At 52.4% G+C, this 22,263-nt stretch overlaps 1 protein-coding gene across 2 annotated transcripts; it reads right to left on the bottom strand.

Annotated features, from left to right (window-relative positions):
* Positions 1-2,495: 2,495 nt before the first annotated feature.
* Positions 2,496-22,061, bottom strand: IRX5 (iroquois homeobox 5). 2 transcript variants are annotated; one of them, XM_028097352.2, is made up of 4 exons: positions 21,813-22,061; positions 20,336-20,741; positions 19,402-20,181; positions 2,496-2,560 (listed from the first exon to the last, which is right to left on the bottom strand). In XM_028097352.2, the coding sequence occupies exons 1-4, from the start codon at positions 22,059-22,061 to the stop codon at positions 2,496-2,498; spliced, it is 1,500 nt and encodes a 499-aa protein (XP_027953153.2). The 2 variants fall into 2 exon arrangements, with proteins under 2 accessions (XP_027953153.2, XP_027953157.1); XM_028097356.2 differs by lacking the exon at positions 2,496-2,560 and having other exon boundaries at positions 19,385-20,178.
* Between the last annotated feature and the right edge of the window lie 202 nt (positions 22,062-22,263).

Below are 22,263 nucleotides of genomic sequence, written 5' to 3'. Positions count from 1 at the left end.
GACTGTTTCTGACTATACGAAGATGGGCAAAGACTCTCTCGCTTGCTCTCTCTCAGGCTTGGTACTTATGGGGGCAGAAATCCGCCCCCGTCCCCTGGATCTTCATACCCGTGCTGTCATTTCCTGGACTGTTCTAGCAACTCCCTAAAGGTGCAGAGGGTTCTTGCTTAAAGAGGACACTGGACTTCACCTCCTTCATACCCAATCCAGGAGAAAGCTCAAAAACAAAACAAAACAAACAAAAAAAAACACAACGAAAAAACCAAAACCAAAACAAAAAACCCTCTAATACAAAATGCCAGAAGACCCCAATGCAGATGGGTAATGTTAATTGTCCCTTCTGGCTCTGTCTGCTGGATTCCTGGGAACAGGCCGAGGGGCAAACCTTTGTAAATGTTAATCTCCTTATGCTTAAGATATCACACACTGTCTTTGATGTTCCCAAACATGTTGACTCCTATCTAGGTTGAGGGTGTGTGGCCCAGACAGGCCAAATGCTTGTTTTGTCTTTCGTCTTTCTCCAGGAGGGTTCAGTGATAATATGTTCACCTCCAGCTGAAATATGAACAAGTCCCTCTTCAAAGCCAGGTTGGGGTGGGGGAGGTGGGCAAGATGCAGTGACCCTTGGGGCCGCTACACCCTCACCCCGAGAACCCAAACTCCATCTGAGTCATTTTCTCACCCAGGACCCATTGGATTCAAGAGGATGACCCTGTCCATCATAAACTCCTCCCGCCAATAAAGAAAGAAGAAAAGGATAGATTTTTTTAAAAATCCATTCATTTTGGTGTAGTGAGGGTCACGCTAGTCATGGCAACTAATAAAACCAAAAGTGTATAATGGCTCAAATACAATAGAGGTTTATTGATTCCTGATGTCGAGTCCAAAATGGATGCTCCTGATTAGAGGTGGCTTTCCTCCAAAAGATGATTTAGGAATCCACAGATTCATTGTCTTGAGGTTCTTTGATTTTCAAGCATGGTTTCCAAGGTGGTGGTTGTGTTCATCTGCAACAGGCTGTGGAGGGAGTAAGGGAGGGTGGGGAAGGCCCACCCACTTCTTCAGGAAGAGTGCCCAGAGGTAGCACTTCCTATCAGATTCCATTGACAAGAACTAGTCAAGTGACTTCACCTAGAAGCCAGGCAGGGAACTGTAGTTCTGGCTTCTCACTGCCACCCACTGGCAAACCTACACTAGGGAAATGGGAGCATGAGTCTTTGGTGGACAGTTAGCCTCTCTGCCACGTACTTGCGCTGTCAGGCGACCCCTGGGATCTGGTTGAGTTGGAGTCCGGAGGTATAGGCTTGAGCTTCAGATTCTGGCTGTGTCCTTTGGGGTGAATCACTTGACCTCTCTGAGCCTCAGTTTCCTCATCTGTAAAATGGAGATCAGGCAGAATGGGAAAGGGAAGGGATGACTGTGTTATATACCATCAAACATTCTACCTGCGATTTGCCCACTGAGTTTGGATAGAATAGAATTTTAGGAAAAATGTGATGACGTTGACAATTTATGTGGATTTCAACTTTCCCGGAGGGGGGCGAGGGGGAAAAAACACTGAAAGAGCTAGCAACGCTGGACCTATATTCTTGTACGGTGACTCTCAGCTGGAGCCGAATGTGGAAGAGACATCACCACAGAGTATCCTATGGTCCCCACCATGCATTGACATTGCCCAACCGGCCCCCGTCAGCAGGTACCTCTGAGACTCCTGAGCTATCCCAGCATCATAGAGGGTAATGATGATAATCACTCTCAAGCTGCAGGAATGTTTGACTCCTACTTTTCTGCTTCCCAAAGAACTGAGGCATTTGCCAAACGTCCTCCCCAGCTGCAGAATCTCGTGCATTGGCTCAATTAACTGATCCGCTCTAGAAATTGCTTATTAACGATGAAAGCCAACGTATAGGATTTTTTTTAGTCATTGAGTTTTTAAATCTTGGCAAGAGCCTTACGTGATGAAGACCACAGCACAAACTTCAGGGTCTTGTCCGTTTTCATAATATAATGACCGGAGAAGGTTTGATTCGGAGCCTTGGGAGTCCAATAATATGATTAAGAGGTTGGCCCGCTGGGGAGGTTGGAGCGCTAGGGAGAGTGCCTAGCTGACTGCTGTAATTGATTGGCACTGGTATTGATGCCAGGAGCACGGCTTTGTTGGGGCAGGCTAGTTATCTCCTGCCAATGTCCACTTGGATATCACTGGGAAGGCAGTAGATGAACAATCATGAAAAACTTTAAAGGCTGTTGACAGAAGATAAGTTAAGAAATAGAGTTACGTAAGAGTGCTGGGCAGAGCAGGGCAGCAGAAGAGAGAGAGAGAGAAAGAGGGAGGGAGAAGGCAGGGGAAGAAGAGAGAGCAGGAGGAGGAGAATAATTCTGCGTATATTATTTGGGATGGGCTAACGGAAGTTGCTCTAACAAACGAGGCAACATCTCAATGGCTTGAATCAACAAAGGTTTATTTCTTGCTCACGGTACAGATCCATCGAGGGTCAGCAGGGCTCTCTGCTCCACATTGTCCTCAGTCTGGGACCCAGGCTGATGGAGCCTCCACCATCTGGAACATCATGATGGGAAGGAAAGAGAGAGAGAGGTAAATCATGCACTGACTTTTAAAGAATCCCACCCGGAAGTGACGCATATCACTTCTCCTCACGTTTCATTGGCAAAGGATGTCCTAGGCCGTGCCTCACTCGGAACGACTGGAGAAGTACAATCCTACCACAAGCCCAGGAGAAAAACGGGACGCTCTGTGACCAATCTTTATATCTGCCTCTCAGAGTTTCCAGGATTCAGGATCTGGAAAGGATTTATACTAGTTGGGACTCTGTGGTTGTGTTGAAGGTGAAACTACTTAGAAGGGAATTTATGAACTGACAAACCCTCAAATCCAATAGCAGATCTTTAATCTTCCTTTCAATTAAAGTAATTGTACTTTGTTTGCTGTATAGATTAGGATTCCAAGGAAAAATCTGTTTGGAACCAAAAGGGGAGGTCCTCTGCTTTAAGAAAGCAAGCAAGCAAGCAGGGGCATTAAACGTCACTGCTCTTTGATCCCACCTCCTCATTTTACAAGAAATTGAAATTCGGAAAGATTAGCTTTCTCCTCATGTCTCATTGGCCAGAATTGGTCACATGGACATCTAGCTGCAAGGGATGCTGGGAAAGTAAGCATCTGGCAAAGGGAAATGAAATTATCATGAATGGCCTAGACATAAAGGGCATATTCCCTAAGAGTGGGCACACTGCCACCCCAAACAAAGTTGAGGTTCTTTCAAGAAAAAAGGAAGGAGATGACTCTCAAGGAGCTGTCGGCTGTGGTGGTATGAGTCTGATCTCACTGAAAATTCTTTAAGGCTACAGCTGGCCCTTATGCCTCTGTTTATTCCTCCACTGGTCTATGAATTTGCCTGCAATGATCTCCCTCACTCCACCCCAGAGTCCTGTGAGACAATGAATCATACACTGACTTTTAAAGTGTCCACCCAGGGGTGGGTGGCCTGGCTGGCTCAGTCAGTAGGGCACGTGGCTCTTGATCTCGGGGTCATGAGTTCCAGCCTCACATCGTGGATGGAGTTTACTTTAAAAAAATTAAAAACAAAACAAAACACAACTAAGGTGTCCACCTGCAATGGACTCATCCATATGACTGTGTTCCTTTTACAGATGGACAGACTGAAACTCAGAAGTGAATTGCATACCCAAGATCATGCAACTAGTAAATTTTGCTTATCCTTTACTATATGCCTTCAGCACAGAGAGAGACAGAATACTGAGGGAGGAGGGAGCTTCAAGCACGGACCTTTTACCACATAGGTATTGACTGTAGAGGGTGGGGGACAGAGTGCGAATGGGGGCAGGCCAGGCAGAGGGAACAGCATGTGCAAAGGCCTAGAGGCCAAACGGGACATAGCAATGGAAAACAGTTTTATAGGTTTAGAGCACAGGATCTGAAGGAGCATCATCCTGAGGAGTTTGGGTCTTGTATGAGGCCCGTAAAGAGCCATTAAATATTTTAGGCAGGAAATTACATCGTTACATATGCAGTCTATCTTCAGTGGGGAAAATCAACTAACTGCCGGAGCAGGACTAGAGCTGGGAGGCCATCAAGGAGGCGAGAGTTGACAGTGATCAGTGGCCTGGATCACAGTGATGGTGGCCGGAATGAAGGGAAGTAGAGCCTCAAGGGAAAAATCGGAGATATGGAATACACCAAATCTGAGTCCAGATTTGGTGACTGGAGGTGACAATTGAGAGAAGCTGGGAAAAGCTTAGAAGTGACCCGTAGGTTTCTTTCTTTCTTTGTTTTTTTTTTTTTTTTTAAGATTTATTCACTTATTAGAGAGAGAGAGAGCAGGGGGAGGGACAGAGGGAGAGAATCTTTAAGCCGACTCCCCACTTAGCAGGCAGTGCACGCAGGGCTCAATCCCATGAACCATGAGATCGAGACCTAAGTTGAAATCAAGGATCGGATGCTCAAATGACTGTGCCACCCAGGCGCCCCCTGACTCGTGGTTTCTAGATGGTGTTGCCCTTTCCTGAGGTGGGCAGGAGGGAGGGAAACATGGAGGACGGGAACCCAGGCAGCCTGACTCCAAAGCCTACACGCTTTGTCACTCTGTGCTCTAGACTCAGGTCTCAAGACTGGGCCAGGGGCATTAAGGGAACCCTAATCAAAGTGATAAAACCTCCCTCCCTGGATGTGGGTACACTGGACTTCCTAAGCCCTCAGGCAGCCAGCTCCGAACTGTGCCTCAGAGCCACCATGGGCCTTTTCTCCTCCCTCCACGTAAGATAAGACACCTGAGCCCTCAGCTTTGCCCCAGGACAGACCACCGAGGAGCCTGATACAGATCCTGATAGAACTCTGGTGTGCACTTTATTACTTCCTTAACCTGTATTCCCAGAAAATCACTTGGGTGCTCTCCCCCTACAACCCTGAAGCTAAGCCTCTATGCCTGGAACAGTATTGATGACAAGGGTGCAAAGATAAGTGATTTAAACACTTGAGAAAGTCATCTTAAAACGTGCATTGAAGAACCAATGCCTTCAAAGAGCTAAGTCAAATAAATAGTTTCAAAAAAGAAAAATCAAGAGTAAGGACTGCCCTGCCAAATTTCAAGACATACCACAAAGTCACAGTAAGACAAACAGTACAGGACTGGCTTAAGACCAACAGACCAGGAGAGTTTAGAACCACGTCTCCGTGTTTATGGAAACATACGTGCAAAGACGAAAAGCCAGTTCAAAGCTCATGGAAGGGTGTGCTTTCTGGAATCATCTTGTTTCTGTCCTAACATACAGGCACTCAGTATGTGATCAATGAACACACCAGTCTTGTAGGCAGTGCTAAAACGAATGACTTCTTAAAGCACCCCACAGGCAGGCTCACACTCATCCCAACCAGACTTCCAGGACACAGATATCATTATCATGACTTGACTGTGGGGAACTCAGCCTCCGAGAGGTTAAGAAACTTGCCCAAGGTCATACAGCTAGTACGCGGCAGGGGTGGGATGCAAACCCAGCTTACTCTGACCCCAGAGCCCGTGCTCTCTGCTGCTTCTTGTTCCCCAGCTGCCCCGCAGAGAGAGAAAGCAATATGGGCTGGAGCCACTGAGAAAGCCTGGAAGCTCCCAGAAGTTCTTGAGCTCAATCTCTGAAGCAGGAGTGGATTTAGGCAGCTGCCTGGCATGGATCGTTCTGAGCCAAAGAATCCAGCCTGGGAAAGAGGGCTCGGGCAGTGAGTGTTTAGCCAGTGGGACCACGGTACAGGTTACCCATGAGGGGTCTTGGGAGACGGAGCCACATAAGAGAGAGGGGTCAGACTGATGAAGAGCCTTGAATGACAGAGAGGAATGGAGACTTTGAATATTTTTGAAGTGCAGCTTTGATTTTGTCACTCTCCTGCTCTACAACCTTCTGTAGCTCCCTTGGCTACCGTCTCCTGGTGAGTACTCTCATACGTAGATGGAAAGATGTGGGGGAAAGCCTGGAGATAGACCTATTAGGCATCACAGTCCAAGAGGGAGAGGACAAAGTGTGCCGAGGAGGCAAGAAAGGAAGAGAACACACTCTGGGGCAGGATTCTGAGGGAAGCCCCCCACTGGCACCCTACTACTCTCACCCAAGTAAGCGTCACTGCTTCCTGGCAGCATCAGATAACCTTTCCAGTTTAGCAATGAGCAGGTACCTTATTCTACTCACAGAAGGGAGCCGCAAAGAGCCAGCTTTTTTAGCTACTGCCTAAAACAGCAAAGAGCAGCCAACAACTCCTTCCTCGTTCCATCGAGTCCCAGAAAATAAAGGGTCAGACATTCCTAGGGGCTCATTTCCGGCACCGACTCGGGCAAGTAAATCCTCCAGTGCCTTGGTTTCTTCATCTGTAAAGTGGGGGATACTGAGAGTGCCCACTCCAGAGGTTCGATGAGGTTCTCCTGAGATCACATACGTAAAAACTTTCGTCTAATAACGGGCATATACTAGTCGTTCAGTAAGGTAGCCGTTACTGTTGATAACCAAATAATTGTTTAAGTAATACGTTCACCCTTGAACCATGTGACTAGCAGCTCTTAGCAGAAGAATGGGGGTTGGGCTTCTCAAATATTATGTATTTTGCAGTCCTCCCCCCTCCTCCCCGCCTGCCACGAGGTGGAGGCAGGTGGGCCGTTGGACTTAAAAAAAATGTCAGAAGATAAAACAAATTCCACTCGATTCGACTCAAGAAGTTATGAATTGTCATTCTCCCCGCTGTGGAGATTGCTAACTATAAATGGATGGAGGGATAGGTGGGCAGACAGTAAATCGTGAAAGCTAAACATGCGTTCTCTCTTTGAAGTACTGATTGCTATTAAAAAAAGGAGGGGAAGAAGAAGGAAGGAAGGAAGGAAAGAAAGAAGAAAGAAAGAAAGAAAGAAAGAAAGAAAGAAAGAAAGAAAGAAAGAAAGAAAGAAAGAAAGAAAGAAAGAAAGAAAGAAAGAAAAGAAAAAGAAAGAAAAAAGAAAGAAAGAAAGAAAGAAAAGAAAGAGAGAGAGAGAGAGGGAGGGAGGGAGGGAGGGAGGGAGGAAGGGAGGAAGAAAGAAAGAAATGGGAAGAAAAACCAGTTCCCTTTCCACAGGCCCCTGCTTGTGTGACAGAAGTCCACAGTGTCACCTCTAGGAGTTTCTCATTATTCAGCAGTTTTTGGAATGAGTGATTGATGTAATTAAAGTTATTGGTAAAGACTCAGTCACCAAGGAATAGATGAGTCAGCAGAAAGTTTAAGTAATGAAATAATGTTCCAAGGAGTGATTCTTAAAATAAGCTTTTTTTTCCCCTTAACTCTAGACATCTTAACCATTGCTGGTCAGCAAAAAGATGTGAAGTATTTAAGACATGGGAAAAACACACCACGCAATTTTAGAAATTCTCAGGTGAAGTCGGTTTCGACCAAACGAAACTGTATGGATGGAGTAATATTAGGAAAAGCGTACATTTCTGGAGCGTCAACCACGTGCTCTGGTGAGCTTTGCTCACATTATCTCATTTAATCCTCACCTCTGAGGTAAGTACCACTGTTATCCCTGTTTTATAGATGAGGACACTGAATTTCAGCAAGGTTAAGGAAATCTCCCTGGATTGCACAGCCCGCAAACCGCCCAGATGGGAACGGAAGCCAGGCAGACTGGCCCTCGGGTCCACCTGTTCAATCCCCACAGCTCCTGGGCCTCTCTGTGTAGATTTCTCAGTCACTAAATCTGGTTCACAAATATACTCCGGATAACAGAGTGCCATGCGGGTTTGAACTCACTTTGGTCTGACCCCAGAACTGTTTCAAAATTCATATTTCTGTGGGACAATAAAGACCGGTGCATTGGCTTGGGATCCATTCATTTGTTTGCATTTCCACTAACATGTATTGAATCCTCTGGCCCCGTCAGGCTTTGGACTCTGTGTTGGTATTACGAAGGTGACTGGGGCAGGGAGATGGTCAGGAGGATGTGTGATAGTCCATGTGACAGATGCCAAAGGCTCAGACCAAAGCAGCAGAGAGGAGGCCGTTGAATGGGATCCCCTGGAAGGGTCTCCGGGACCTAGGGAGTGAGGCTATGTGAGGAAAGAGAGGTGGCGGCCTGTTTTTGAAGTTCTTCCACCGAGGGGAGGGCCCACCAGGTGAGCAAGCTGGGCAGAAGGTCCTCACCCAGGGAGAAAAGAGGGGGAAGAGGCGAGATGTGGGGAGTGTTGACCTCACGTGACATTACAGCCGGGGCCCCAACGGTCTCCCACTTATTCACAGTAAACAAGGTTGCCATGCGTCACTGTGGGTGGCTTCGGGAAAGAGGGGAATGGCATGGAAACTTGGTACTTATGAGCAGCTGGAGAAAGAGGACATGGGGGGCAGGGGCCACCCCCTCAAGCCCACCACCCTCCCCACAACTTTGTTCAGAGCTGGAGGCCCCAGCCCCCTCTCCTTTCCCTAAAGAAGGAAAGAAGGACCAGAGTCTTTTGTGGTGTGAAAAGGCACATTGGGTAGTTGGTCTTGGCCATTTACCCCCAAAGAGTGACCAACAGACAAGAAAAAAGGGGCTCCGGCCTTGCAGATCTAGGGGGACCGAAGGACCAACAGCCCAGCAGCTTTGCAGAGATCCCCCCCAACTTTGGTCCTGCCTTCTCCAAAGCGGACGTGGAGACGAGGATTACTGTGCAAGGGATTTATTAAGAAAGGAGCACGGGGGAAGCAGGCTGGGGATGGGGAGGCAGCCATCCCTGGCTCTGTCACCAAACAGCTTTGTAATCTTGAGCACATTGAACAAGTCAGGGCCTCTGTTCCCATATCTAGAAAATGAACAGTTACCATTTTCCAAAGTGTGGTAAGCCCATCTCCAGGGCCACATGAGGTGGTATTAGGTTGGGCGAAAGGAAGCTCATGTGGCCCATGTAACTTTGAAGGCAGCCTGCAAAGCAGAGGAATGGGGTGGGGGTGGGGGGCTCTGGGACCAACCAGAGACTCTGAGAGATGCTGCTCGCCCAGGGCACCAAGAACCTCGTTTCACGAATTTGCTTTCTATCATTGTTTTGTGTCAATGGCAGGTGGTACTTGTTTTTCACTTACGGCAGCAGTATAAATATTCCTTTCAAAATAAGTAGGTGGTGACAAAACTCCAAAACTCGAAGGAAGTTATTATGGAAATAATAGTTGCAATCGTTGGAGGCTGGGACAGGGCTGTGGAGGGTGGGAGCCCTGAGGGTTTTGAGGAGCGCTGCGCAAAGTAAGGGCTCATTCCTTACAGACTCAAGTCCTATGGAACCTTCTCAGACATTCCTCCTGCATGGTATAGGACCTGGCAGGTGTTTGCCAGAACAAAAGGGAAAATTAAAAAGGAAAAAGAAAGTGAGAAAAAAAAAAGTCTGGAGAGGAAAAACAACCCCACCAACCAAAATAAACCAGGCTAGTGATTTTTCTACCACACTCTTCAAGAGAGCAAAGAGGTGGTGTTTATTCTAAATGAGCCCTTTTCTCCAAGTTGCCACTAATCCACGCTTTTATGTGATCCAGGAAAATCGGTCCTCAACGGCCAATGAACATCTTTGCGCGTTAGAGCCACCTATTACCACAGGGTTTGGATTTAGATGCTTGATACAAATAGAGGGCAAACAAAACTAACAAACAAAAAGAAAGAAAAAAAAGAAGAAAAAAACCAAAACCCTGTGGTTTGGATCTAAAAAAAAAAAAAAAAAAAGAAGTCTCAGAAATGACAACTGTGTGGTAAGTCTGATGTCAAACCAAGTTAGCTGGGAAGGTGTCTGGGATGCTCTGGAACTGTGAGGGTATTTGGAATCTAGGGCTAACAGATGTCTCACTCTGCTTGAAAGATGTCAAGACGCTGTTCCTAAGGGCCTGTGGGTTCCCTTGGGGACAAAGCCACTGATAGTTTTACAGAAAAAATGCCCAAGCTGACGACCATATATCCAACACAAGAAGTCAAGAAAAGACTTGAGAAAAAAAAAACAAAACAGTCAAGCTGAGACATAAGGAAGAGAAGGAAGGGGGGGGAGGAAGGGGCGGAGGGAGGGAGGGAGGGAGGAAGGGGCGGAGGGAGGGAAAGAAAGGAAGGAAGGAAGGAAGGAAGGAAGGAAGGAAGGAATGGGGTGGGATGGAGGGAGGGAGGGGCGAGGGAAGGGGGAAGGAAGGAATTCAAAAATAAATACATGAAAGATCCATGATTCAGGACCTTGCCCCCTACTCAAATCTTTGTTTGATAGGAGTTGCTCTGTGAACCTCGGGGTAAAGGAACATTGATTTTTGTTTGCATTATGTCGGATAATGGCAAGCAGGTGGACCGTCACTTCCAACAGGAGAAATGAGCAAATCTTTTCAGATAGCAATGATTTACGGAAGAAAGCCCTCCTTGGCAGGGGCAGCAGGCTCAGTCCCTCCTTGCTGTTGAGTGTCTGGGAGAGACAGCACATTCCTAGCTCTCCCCTCATCTGTACTTCACACACGGAGTCGTGAAGAGGCAGCCGTTCTCCAGCAGCGTTGGAAGAGGGCTAAGATATTTCCCGGCCGAGCCTAAAAATATCTCCCTTGACAGCCTGTCACCGTGTCTGAGATTCCACCATTATAAATTCATTCCTCTCCGTTAAGGCATTTTGTTTCCAGTTCTCTGTTAAAATACAGATATCCCAGAGAATGTAGCTTGGGTGAGGCCCAGGCAGACCACAGCGGAGGAGTTAGCTGACCTGGATTTCCGGCTCGGTTCTGCACTGGGTGAGCTTGGGCGAGTCATTTTCACTTTCTGGACTCAGTGGCTCCACTGATTAAAAAAAAAGAAAAAGAAAAAAAAAAGAAATAAAAGGGCAGATGTGGTGGTCAGGGAGCTCTGAGATGTCTGGTTTCAGGAGGGAACACAGTGTGTTCATTTTAGGGTTTGTCACTGGAGGCCCGGCATGTCCATGGGAGCAGCTCTTTTGGGCCAAAGAGCATGGAGGTCAGGTCAAATAGTGTCTTACTTTCTCCCTCTAAAAAAATAAAATAAAATAAATAATAAAACAAAATCCCCGTTCCTCTCTTATATTTGACATCTCAACAAATGGCATCTCTCAAGCCCCTAGTGCCCAAATCCTTGGAGGCATCCAGAACTCCCTTCCGCACACGCCCGTACATTCACTCTATCAGCAAAGCTTGTTGACTCTACTTTCAAAATATAGCCTAAACCTGATCACTAGGAGCAACCACCACTTCTCTGGTGACCACCACGGTCCAAGGTCCAGCATTACCTCCCCCTGGATTCTCCCATCAGCCTCCTAACTGGGCCCTGCTTCTGTCTTGCCCACCCAGAGCCTCAACTCCTCACACCTGGGGATGCCTTGAAGACATAAATTAAATCCTGTCACTCAACCCCCCCCCCCCCCCCCCGCCCAGACCATCCCTCTCTTCTTTTCTCTCTCTCATCATTAAACCCAAAGATCTCACCAGGACCAATAAAGGCCCCATAACCTGAACCTGGCTTTGCCTTGGCCTCATCACCTCCCGCAAAGGTCCCTTTGCTGTTGCTCAAATCTGTTCCTACCTCAGGATCTTTGCACTTGCTGTTCCTTCTGCCCAGAAATTGCTCCCTCCAATATCTTCATGGCCTACTCTCCAACTTCTTTCAGGTATCTGCTCAAGTGCCCCCTCCTAAGGGTTGCTTCCCAGACTGCCCTGGCTAAAAGAGCACACTTCCTTCCACGTCCTCACCCTACTTAATTTTTCTGCCAATACTCATCACCCGGACATTGTGAGATGCCATCATCACACTCATCTGTTCACTTTCTGTCTCCCCCTCCACAGTAGAAGGTCTACAAGGGCAAGCTTTGTTTTGTTCACCGCTGCAAAATCACACCTGGAATGGCTCATCCGGGATATTTTAGGTGCTCAATTAGTATATATTGGAGGAAGGGAACAGAACAGGTTAAGCAGAACTGCACTAATCCAGAGGCTTATCTAAGCATTCCACTGGCGGGGGGGGGGGGGGTCAATGCCAAGGTCTTTCTGGCACTATTTCAGCAGGACAGGATGTCCTGGGGAGTCAAAGGTAGAGCAGGCTCTTGGGAGATCAAGGTGGGGCAACGTGGGGGAAACAAGGTAGGCAGTGGAGATAAAGAATCTCAGCCGAATTTACAAGTTCATGGGCTGCAACTTCTTGATGGAGACCAGAGGAAGCTAAAAGGCCCTTGTGGACAGATTCCAAAAGACAGGACCCTGCAGACAAAGGATAGGTTGTGAGTGGGAGGAGCTCAGAACCACCCAGAGGACTGATCTGAAACCGAGTGTACCCCAGAGCAGGTCCAGCCAGCTTCCCGAAGCTCAGCTCTGATCATCAGGTCACTCCTCTGTCTAACTGCCTTCCTAGGCACCCAGTGTCCTCCCGCCCCCGCCTTTCAAGCCCCAGGGAGTACAGTGTGGTGGAAGAAGGTGGGAGGAGGGGGGACTGCTAAGGAACATCAGCCATTCTCGAAAGGATCCTCCCCAAGACAGAACTCAAAGTCTCAGTCTCCTACACTCCCCTTATTCCCAGGCCTTGGCTACTGTCTCTCATGAAGTAGTCTTAAAAGAGCGTGGCCCCAGTAACTATACTGAAGGACAACTGTGTGCCACTCACTAGAATTCTGGCAAAACCAGGGGTGGTACAAACCTCATTTTACAGATGATAGGACTTAGCCACCAAGGCCCAAGCACCCAAGCAGGAAGCCATAACGTCTCTGGACAAGAGCCCTCGTCTCCATCCTCGGGCTGCCTGGGGTTCCCTGGTCACACTCGTCCCACCTATTACAGGGCTGAGGCTGGAGAGGCTGCTGCCCGCTCTGGGCCTGCAGCCACGGGAGTCCAGTCTCTCCACCGCCCCCACCCCCCCACCCCTGCCCCAGGCCTGAGCAGCCCGCCCGCAGGGGGGCGATGGTAGCACGTCTGGAGTCGCCCTGAATGCAGGGTTGGCCAGCAGAAAGCAGCTAAAGTCAAGGAAAGCGCCCAGGGCCAGGCGCTAGGGGAAACCCTTGCAGCGTTGAGCACCCCCCGCCCCCTAGGCCGTACCCCAGCTGTGCTGAGCGCCGCCGTCAGGCCGCCAGTGAGGACGGGAGCTCTCCAGCCCTTGTTTGATGAGCAGCGGCCAATAAATTCATTAATCATCATTTTATGCCTCATCAAACCCCCTCCAAGCCCCTCCATGGGAGTTACACAAATTAGCCCCTGAAAAGACAGTAATTTCAGTATAGCGAGGTAAGTGCTTTCTGATGGGCTCCGCGCACAGAGCTCTCCTGACAAGCCAATCCATCAGCGCGTTGGGGATGGGGCGCGGCCAGGCCGCCCAGCCTAGCCCGGACCTCACCCGGCCCAGCCCTGGCCAGCCTCCCCCGCTCCAGCCCTCTCGGTCCCTCCCGGTCCCGCCCAGCCTAGCCTCCGGGGGGCTCCCTGGAGAGGATCTCCGACTAGGGCGCCCCTTTCCCCAGCTCCTTTACCACCATGCACCGCAGGCTGTTGTGTCCGGCCTCCTGTCCTCCCCCACCCCGACCTCCTCCCCAGCCCTTCTGAACAGAAGAAAAATTGGGCGGCACGGGGTGGGAGTCGGGGTGGATGAGTCCCAGGCCCAACTTGGGGAACTAACTGAGGATGTGGAGGAGGACGCGCTAGTGCTGAAGTTCTGAACTCCAGCCCCGGGGAAGGAAGAGCCAAGCGGACCTTTCTCCTCCTAACGCCTAGATGTCGTGGTTCCGTGACCCCTTGAAATTACTAAAGGGCTGCGTATATTGCAGGCGCACGTTGTGGCGGGGGGGGGGGGTAAGCCACGGCGTCCTGACGATTCTGAAAGAAATCCCAGGCTCCAAAAGAGAGCCATCTGGGAACAGAGAAGGGGGTCCTTATGTCTAAAGGGCGGCTCCACGGGACCCTGATGGCGGGGGTGGGGGTGGAGCGCGCCTAGCCTTCTCCGTGGCCCTGGAGTCTTTCTCTCTGAGACCGCCACCTGGGGTGAAAGATGACGCCTGGGGAGGAGAGCAAGAAAGGATTTTCTCTGCAATGGGCCAGGCCGGTTGGACTCCAGCATGGGGAGCTGGGTAAGAGAAGAGAGGGGAAAGAGCCGGAGAAAATTGTGGCGAGGAGTGGGATATTTGCAAACGCGAAGCCCGCGCCATGCCTTCTCAGTTTCTGGTCCTGGAGCACAGAAGGTCCCACGGGCACTGTACCCGGCGGGCAGGGGCCATGCCAAGGAGGTCGGCGAGGAGCCGCAGGCCGAGCCGAACCTACCGGCCAGAGCACTATGACCGTGGAGAACTGGAGCGCCGAGCGACGCACAGCTCCTTCATTAGCTTCCCCTCCGCGGCGCTGCATGCCTCGGAAAATAAGTTAGCAAACGGGGAGCCGTTTATCTCTTTTATCTTGGGGCCTGATCCAATTAAATAAGTGCACATTTACATTTGCATCCATCAGGCGGGAGCGCTGAGAGCCCGGGGTTTGCTCGGAGCAAATAAAAGCAGATTTCATTGGGAAAAAGTGGCGTCTGAGCGCGCGGGGCTCGTCCGGGCGCCGGAAACGAGCGCAGCCAGGAGGGTCGCCTTGGGGACTCAGAGCTGGGGCCTATGGCCGACAGGAGGCCAGAGATCCCGCAAGGCCCCGGAAGGGCCGGCCTGGGCAGGGTGTGCAGCCAGAGCTGCATCCCCGCCCCAAAGGCGATCCTCCGTTAGGCCACAACCTGGGCCCCGTCTTGTGCCCTGGACCCAAGTCGCATTTAAACGAAAACGAAAAGGAGACCAACTCTGGCCAGGTCACCGAGGCAGACCCGTGGGGTGGGTCTAGGGACAGTCCTGCAGTTGGGGCCAGTTTGGAAGGAGGGCAGGTGGCAAGGTCTCAGGCAGGTCCGATTTTCCTATTCGGTGGCCGAGTGGAAAGAGCTTCCAAGAGCCAGGCCGAGGATGCGCCTCCGCTTTCCCCCAAGATCTCTGCACCGGGGGGAGACCAGTTGATGCTACCGGTTAGCACTTCTGGAAGGGTGAAGGGGACTCCCATGTGTGCACCTCTTGCTTTGCTGCGCCGACCTCATTAAGATGCTTTCGAAATAGGAGGGTTTTAAGAATGCGAAGGTAGTTTTGTTTTTCCTTTTTCTATGGAGGTCCAACGCATAGGCCAAAAGACAGAAACGGTTTTGGGGGGTGCGGCTGCGTGGTAGACCCCGGATAGGCCCACCCGCCGATGAAACAAAACTCTGCCGGTTCCAGAACCCTGGCCCGGAAAGGCCAGCAGAAGCGGAAGCGCGCACCTGAAGCGCAGCGGGAGCCTCGGCGCGCTGCCTGGGCTACGCACGGCTGCGGCCCCCCACCCGCACACTGCTTCAACCGTGGGCATATTTCTCAATTGCCTGCAGCCTGGTTTCTGAGACTGTGCCCAGACCGTGGCGGGAATCGGTAGGGTTAAAACTGTTCTAGTAGCGAGCCCTGCTCTCCAAATCTCCAATGCTGAGTCGTGGGACCCGAGCCGCAGCGAGTGCGGTAGCTGGGCAGTTTCAGTGACCCGCTTGGGGTTCAGAGCTAAGACCCCGCTGGGGGTGGGGGACAGAGCCAGGTCTTGCCTAAACTCCTCCTCTCTGCGAACCGCGTGGCGCCCGGGGACCAGTAGGCGGCGCCCCTCCTAAACTGCATCCGCGTTTCGCTCTCTCTTGGGAGCGCAATCACATTCCTTTCACTTTGGGCGCTTTGCAAAGCGCTATTCCTTGCCTCTGCCCGAGTTGTCAGGTAGTCGTGGGGGACAGGTGGGCTGGGAGGCACGGCCAGTTCTGAAACTGCACGTACGACCCTCCCCGCAACCTTCCAGGCTCCAAGAGCAGCGCACCTCTAGCAAAATGAGAGGCCCGGAAGGGTTTGCAAACCAGAAGGCCTCGATGCAGGCCCCGCACCCAGGCCAGGGAGCATTTCGGGCCCTAGCACCCTGAGCCGAGGAGCGGGGAGGGAAGCAGCAATGTCCCCTTTCTGTAGCTCCTCCTCAGTGCCCGCTTGTGCGCCCTCGGGGATTGACTGGGCTGTTGGCTCTTCACCCCCAAGTCCCATGAACTGATTCGGACCCGCACAGAGAGGTAAGGGAAGGGACCCAGTCCGTCCCGATTTGGCGCTGCCTCAGGGGGGTGACTGCATGGACCCCACGCAGTGATCCCGCTGCCCCTGCTGTCTGGGATTCGGCCCTCCTGGTCCCTAAGTGCCAAGCTAAACGCTCCTCGAGGGGGCCGGAACCATCGCAGTCAAGCACAGGTGGCAAACGCCCGCGCAGCCCCAGCACCCAGGTGTCAGGCACTGCCTCGCGCAACTTCCGCGCCCCAGTCCAAGCCTGCGAACAAACCACGACCCCACTGCACGCCGGAAGTTTGCCCCCAGCGCCTCCAAGACACTGTGCCTTCGGGATGGCCCAAGACGCGGCCAAGCGGGGGCTCGAGGAGGCACTTGGGACCGTTAAGACACGAAACTACTTCGAGGATTAAACGCGGGAGACATCTCCTAAATATCCGAACCCCGAACTGCCCGGCAGGCTTCCCTCAAACTGGAAAGTCTCTAGACACCAGAAAAACCACTGGCCACGAAACCCAGCTCTGCAAGGAGCAAACCTCAAACTTAATTGGAGGCTTGTATTCAAGATGAAGTACGCAAAGAAACCCGTAGACCCTGCGGAGGCCAAGGGCAGGAGGGATGCGGACAGGGGGGCAGCGACTCGGGCTCCAGCTTTCCGGCCCCTGGTGGTTTGGCTCCCTAGCGCGGAGGCTCCCCGAGCAGCCCCTCGTTGGGGAGAAACGCCGCGGACTCCCGGGTGCGCGGTTCCCGTTCCCAGGGAGCCCCGCGGGCATTCGGCTCTCAGCCCCGAGCCTCTGCGCTCAGACTTGGGAGGCCCGCTCCGCGTCATTTGCATATTCCCGGGAACACAAGGAGGCCTGTAATTTTCTTTTTAAAATCGTTGGGCAGGGTTTAGGGCCAGCGCTTCCAAAACCCCGCAGAGTTGATGTCGTCCTTAAACTCTCTCTTAAGAGAAGGGGACTGGCCTATTCTTCTGACTTTTTTAGAAGAGAAGGTGACTCCTGGGGCTGCATATTCAACAGGGGGGAAAAGCTGATTGTGAACCAGGCTGTCGGCGGGGTGGGTGGAGGGGGCCGGGGCGCGGGGGTGGGGGGTTGTGGTAGGGCAAGTCATCTCTGGAATTCAATTGTTTAAAAAAATCATTTATAATTAAAGGGACAAAATAAAATACGATCATCTCATGCATATTTAATCATTCACACTTCCAGCTTTGAAACCATTTTCCCTGCATGAATTTTCTCACTAATTGAAACTCTTAAGTCGACTGCTGTTCGCGAAAACATCTGGACAATGCAGTTTGCAAACTTGTTTATAAATTCGAATAAGCGAATGGAGCCCCTTCGCAGGTTTTTTTTTTTTTTTTTTAAATAGCAAAAGTTAAAACTCCGGTGAAAGTTTGGGGTGTGTTTAAAAAAACAAGTAGGGTTAAAGTAATCTTGAATAGAAATGCAAATATGTGCATTCTGATTTAGCCTAATTAAACCGTTGTTATGTGCAAACACATTCTCTCTACACTCAAGCTTGGGTTTAATAGAGCAAATTAATTCCCCTCGCTGGAGTATGTTTTTGCTGTAAACCCTCCCCTCCCCCCGACCACCGAAAATTTCCCACGAAGTAAAACACATCCACGGTTCCACCTCTCCGGCGCAAAATGGAGACGCGAACACCGACAGTGTTGGCGGACCTCGGGCACAGGGCGGTGTCTCTTCCTCATTTGGAATTGAGACTCATCCTGATGTTTCATTTTGAGATGAAACATGCGGGGTTAAAACGAGAAAAATAAAGCCTCAAACATACTTTTGTAGCTACTTGGGCTCTCAAACGAGACAGGAAAAGTGCTAACGCGACGACAAGCCTGATCGAGTCCACAACAGCCTCATTATCTAGGCAAATGTCCTCGAACTTCTGAAGGCCACTTGTCCAAAAAGGGGCCCGTGAGGGAGCGGGGGCTGGGGGCGCCCTCCGGTCGGTTCGGGGCTCCCCCTCACTGCCCCCAAGCGACTGTGGCGCTCCCTCCCCCACTTCCGCCCACTCTCTCCAATCTCCGACTCTGCGAAGTGCAGGCTTGTAATTCAGGACAAGTGTGACACCTACCTGTGAAAGGGGGGAACCGTCCCCTAGCCGGTCCCGCGGCCCCAGCCTCGCTGCTGCGCGGGGATCTGATCTACAGGGCCGCCTACCACCCGCACTGTCGCGGCTGGAACATTTATTAATTTAATCAAATCCAACGAAGAAATCAATGCCCAATTTTGAAGGGGGAGGGAAAACAGTGACTTGGGAAAGCCCTCTCCTTGGCATCCCCTAACGCTCCCCGCCCGCATTAGCCCACAGCACCTTTGAAATAGTAATAACGGCTAAATCCGGCATAAAATCGAACTCATTAGCAAAGTTCACCAGCTGATTGCTTTGCATAAAACACGACACTGATTGGAAGTAATTAGGTTAAGCGATGGAGCTCGGGCGGTGCGTGTCTCTAGCAGGCTTTGCCATCTCTTCTCCCTTCTGGGCACACACTTGGGTCTCTCTCCTCCTTCCTCCAGGGTCCAATCTCCCCCAAGCAGCCCGCATCAGTGATCCAAATCTGCGTTCCCGGCTAGGCCAGGGTCCCCGGGGCTTGCCGCCTAATTATGGTTTCCCCCTGACACACTGAGGTTCTGTGGAACCTTTCATTCCCCACTTCGGAAAAAAAAAAAAAAAAAAAAAAGTTGCAGTTTCCACCTTTTGTCCAAGGCGATGGACAGTTTATTGAGGCTTCTAAAAAGTAATGAGTGGCTCTGATTATGTTAAAATCTCTTTTAATTAAATATTTTGCATTTTACAAAGGCGGCTGCCGTTTCTTTTACTTTTTAAATCTAAGAGTATAACCTGTTTCCTTTCTGCAATAATACTTTAGCTCATACCCAGAAAAATCAATAGGTGTAAAAAATTAAATTAAACTTGTATTTTTAAACTATGAAACAGTTTCGGGGGAAACACAAATGTATATATTTATATTACAAAAAAACATTAAATGCCTGTACAGGTGTCTTAATTTCATAATTTACTTCAAAGATATTGAATTATCAATTTAAATACAAAAATGCTACATTAAATATACAGAATAAGATTTAATACAAATCCTTTTTTAATTTTTCTTTTCGGTTGGTTAAGACATTTTTGTGTGGGGAGATGTTTACATGTGTATGTCATCCATCTCCATGAACTATAAACTTTTTAATAGGAGGGGTAGTTTTGTTTCTCTCTCTTGTTGATGGAAAAATAACTGCCAAGGCCATGTTTTTTAATAAATTAGGAAAGTCCGGGACCGACGCAGCCCGCGTTAAATGTCGGACATACCTTTCTTCAATTCATAGGGAGAGTCTTTGCACAGGTCTAGCTGAGACTGGCTCCGCAACATTTTCGGGTCTTTAGCCAAAGCGTCCGCTCGGTTCAACACGGTCTGGTTTAATCCATTGAAATGCGAGCCCGGACCGGTTGTGGGGCCTGGCCCTGGCCCTGGGTGGCCGTGAAGGTGTCCGAAGGAGCCATAGTTCGTGTAGCCGGGATAGAACGGCGCCGTGTAGTAGAGAGGCCGGGAAAGCACCGTCCCGCCTGGAAAGGGACACTGCGCCGAGGGCGAGCGCGATGGCGCCGGGGCCGGCGACGCGCGGCTGCCTCCTAGGGCTTGCCCCGCTACCGGCCCGGGGCATGGTGGGCATGGAGAGCCTTCGCTCCCGCCGCCCCCGTCCTTGACCTTGTCCGAGGAGGTGGCGATCTCTGCCAGAGACCACAGTTTGGGCTTGGCGAGCACCGCCTGCGGCGGCGGCGGTGGCGGAGAGTGTATGACCGAGGGCCCGCCGGGACCGGGGGGCAGCTCTCCCGCGGTTGGGTGAGGGCCCGGAGCCGGCGCGCCCGAGGGATAGTGAGGGGCCGGGTCCTCAGCCAGACGCGCTGCCGCTGGCCCAGCCGGGGAGGGCCCGCCGGCGCGGGGGGGCCCGGGCAGCGCGTCCAGACGGCCCTCGGATGGCTGCTCCTTAAAATCCGAGTCGCTGAGGGTGCCCTCTGTCTCCTTGCCGGCGGGGGTGGGCGGCCCCTGCAGCCGTTCGCAGCCCAAAGCCGCCTTCTGCTCCGCTCCTCCTGCGGGCGAAACCCCAGGCCGTCAGGGGCGCGGAGGCCGCGCGGCGGGGCCCAGGTCCCCGCCCGCAAAGGCAGAGACTCTAGCCCCCAACCTCCAGGCCCCCCTTTTCCTTCTTACTCCCGCTCCAACACACCCTTTACCGCGTCCACCAACCTGCTTCGGGGCCCTCGGAGTCGCCCTTGTCCTCCGGCTTCTGGGGCTCATCCTCGTCGTTCTTCTCCAGATCAATGTTCTCCTCCTCCTCCTCGTCCTCGCTGCGGTTCCGCGGCGTCCACGTCATCTTGTTCTCCTTCTTGAGGCGCCGGCGCGCGTTGGCGAACCAGGTGGACACCTGGGTGAGGGTCATCTTGGTGATGATGGCCAGCATGATCTTCTCGCCCTTGGTGGGGTAGGGGTTCTTGCGGTGCTCGTTGAGCCAGGCCTTGAGCGTGGCGGTGGCGTCTCGAGTGGCGTTCTTCCGGTACGCCGGGTCCCCGTAGGGGTACGAGCCCAGGGGCGCCGCGTATGGGTGATACCCCAGGGAGCCTGCCATGCCCGGTGTATGATCGTAGGGAGAGCCCTGCAAGGAACAGGCGGAGAGAAGGTGAGAGTGGTCCCCAGTACCACCTAGACGACCGAAGCACACTTTCCCTGCGCCCAGGGGTCCGCGAGCTGCGAGGCCCAAACTCTGACTTCCCCTGGGGTAGGGCTGGCGGGCTCAGACCCAGGGGCAACTCCTCCTCCTCCACCTCCTCCTCGGCAGGCAGCGGGGGCTCCAACTCCTGCCTCCCGTCCTTTCGGGGCGCTTGAAGCCGTCCTGGCCTCAGCGGCACCCTGTGGGCCCCCGTCTGCGGGGGCAAGTCCGCCCCCCATGCGCACATCCGGCCACCTCCGCCAGGCCCTCCACCTAGACAGAGGCCTGGGCAGCGGCGGCGACTCGGCACTTCGTGCCCGGGTGGCCGCACGTTAGGCGCAAGGGGAGAGAGCAAGGGAAGTCAAGGCATTTTTTCCCCCCACAGAGAAAGGCAAAGGAAAAGCTAAGCCTTGTCCGGGCACTCCCACCCCTCCAAAAATGTTACCCCAAACCGAAGCCACGGCGCTTTTCCAGAAAGTGCACCCGGCCGAAAAATCCCGGATGCACCGCAGCTCGGCCGACTTTTCAGAAATTTAATACCTCCAAATCGGATTGCGAAGATAGGATTACGGATTTGCAACATTTTGGAGGACTAATTAAAGGCGAGGCCAAACACATTTACATAGACTTAGCACGCTTCTGCTCAGATTTCTGGTCCATTTCTTTTGAACTACTTTTCCAGAATGGCAAAACCAATAAAATAAAATAAAGTAAAATTTGCAGGGCGGCCTGGAGCTCACATTTGAACCAAATGCTGCTCTTTAATTGCCGCGACCTCTCCCCAAAAAACCCTCTCCGCCAGCTCAGCGACCCAAGCAGGACGCGGCTCTGCTCTCCGAGCAACTCCGGAGCCCGAGGCCCGGGCGAAGCCGAGCGAGACAGTCGCCCAAGTTTGCAGGGGCCGCGAAGCTTGGCGGGGGCGGTCCGCGGTGGCGCCAAGGCCCGTGTCCTCCGCAGCCCCCGCCCGTCCCGCGCGGCCCCAGCTGCCCTTGCCCGCCGCGGCTCCCGCTCACTCACCACGTACGAAGAGAAGGCGGCGGCGGCGGCTGCCGCGGGGTCGGCACCGTACTGGAGGTGCGAGTTGTAGCCCGGCGAGGGCGCCGTGAAGGCGGTGGAGCCGGCGTAGGGCGAGAATGCGGAGCCCGACGACGAGCGGCCGAGCTCATCCGTGCGGGGCCCCGAGATGACGCTGGTGCTGTACGCCGGGCACGAGTAGAGCGCCAGCGAGGCGGACGGCTGGTACAAGTAGCCCTGCGGGTAGGACATGGCCACACACGGGCATGGGGCGCGCCGCGCCGCGGCCGCCAACGAGCCGGGCGGCGCCCTGCGAGGGCGAGCGGGCGGGCACCTGGCCTCCGGCTGCCCCCGGCTGCCGCTTCTCGGGCCCCGGCTCCCGGGCTCCGGCCCGCGGCGCCTCCTCGCTGGCTTCCCGCGCGCCTCCGGCTGCGACTGCCGAGCCCTCTCCTCT

This window comes from Eumetopias jubatus, unplaced genomic scaffold, assembly GCF_037043125.1.
Source record: "Eumetopias jubatus isolate StellerSeaLion01/CBP00866 unplaced genomic scaffold, mEumJub1_p1.0 scaffold_10, whole genome shotgun sequence".
In the NCBI taxonomy this organism is placed as follows: domain Eukaryota; kingdom Metazoa; phylum Chordata; class Mammalia; order Carnivora; family Otariidae; genus Eumetopias; species Eumetopias jubatus.
The sequence above is the reverse complement of the archived record's forward strand: the minus strand, read 5'-3'. Positions and strand labels throughout refer to the sequence as shown.

What these genes read in the sequence shown, in the direction of transcription:
- IRX5 (XM_028097352.2), bottom strand. Translation starts at nt 22,061, where the DNA reads ATGTCCTACCCGCAGGGCTACTTGTACCAGCCGTCCGCCTCGCTGGCG. An exon ending in CCGCCTTCTCTTCGTACGTG is followed by an intron (nt 20,742 to 21,812) that starts GTGAGTGAGCGG and finishes TGTTCCTTGCAG; the next exon opens with GGCTCTCCCTACGATCATAC. An exon ending in CTCCGAGGGCCCCGAAGCAG is followed by an intron (nt 20,182 to 20,335) that starts GTTGGTGGACGC and finishes TTTCGCCCGCAG; the next exon opens with GAGGAGCGGAGCAGAAGGCG.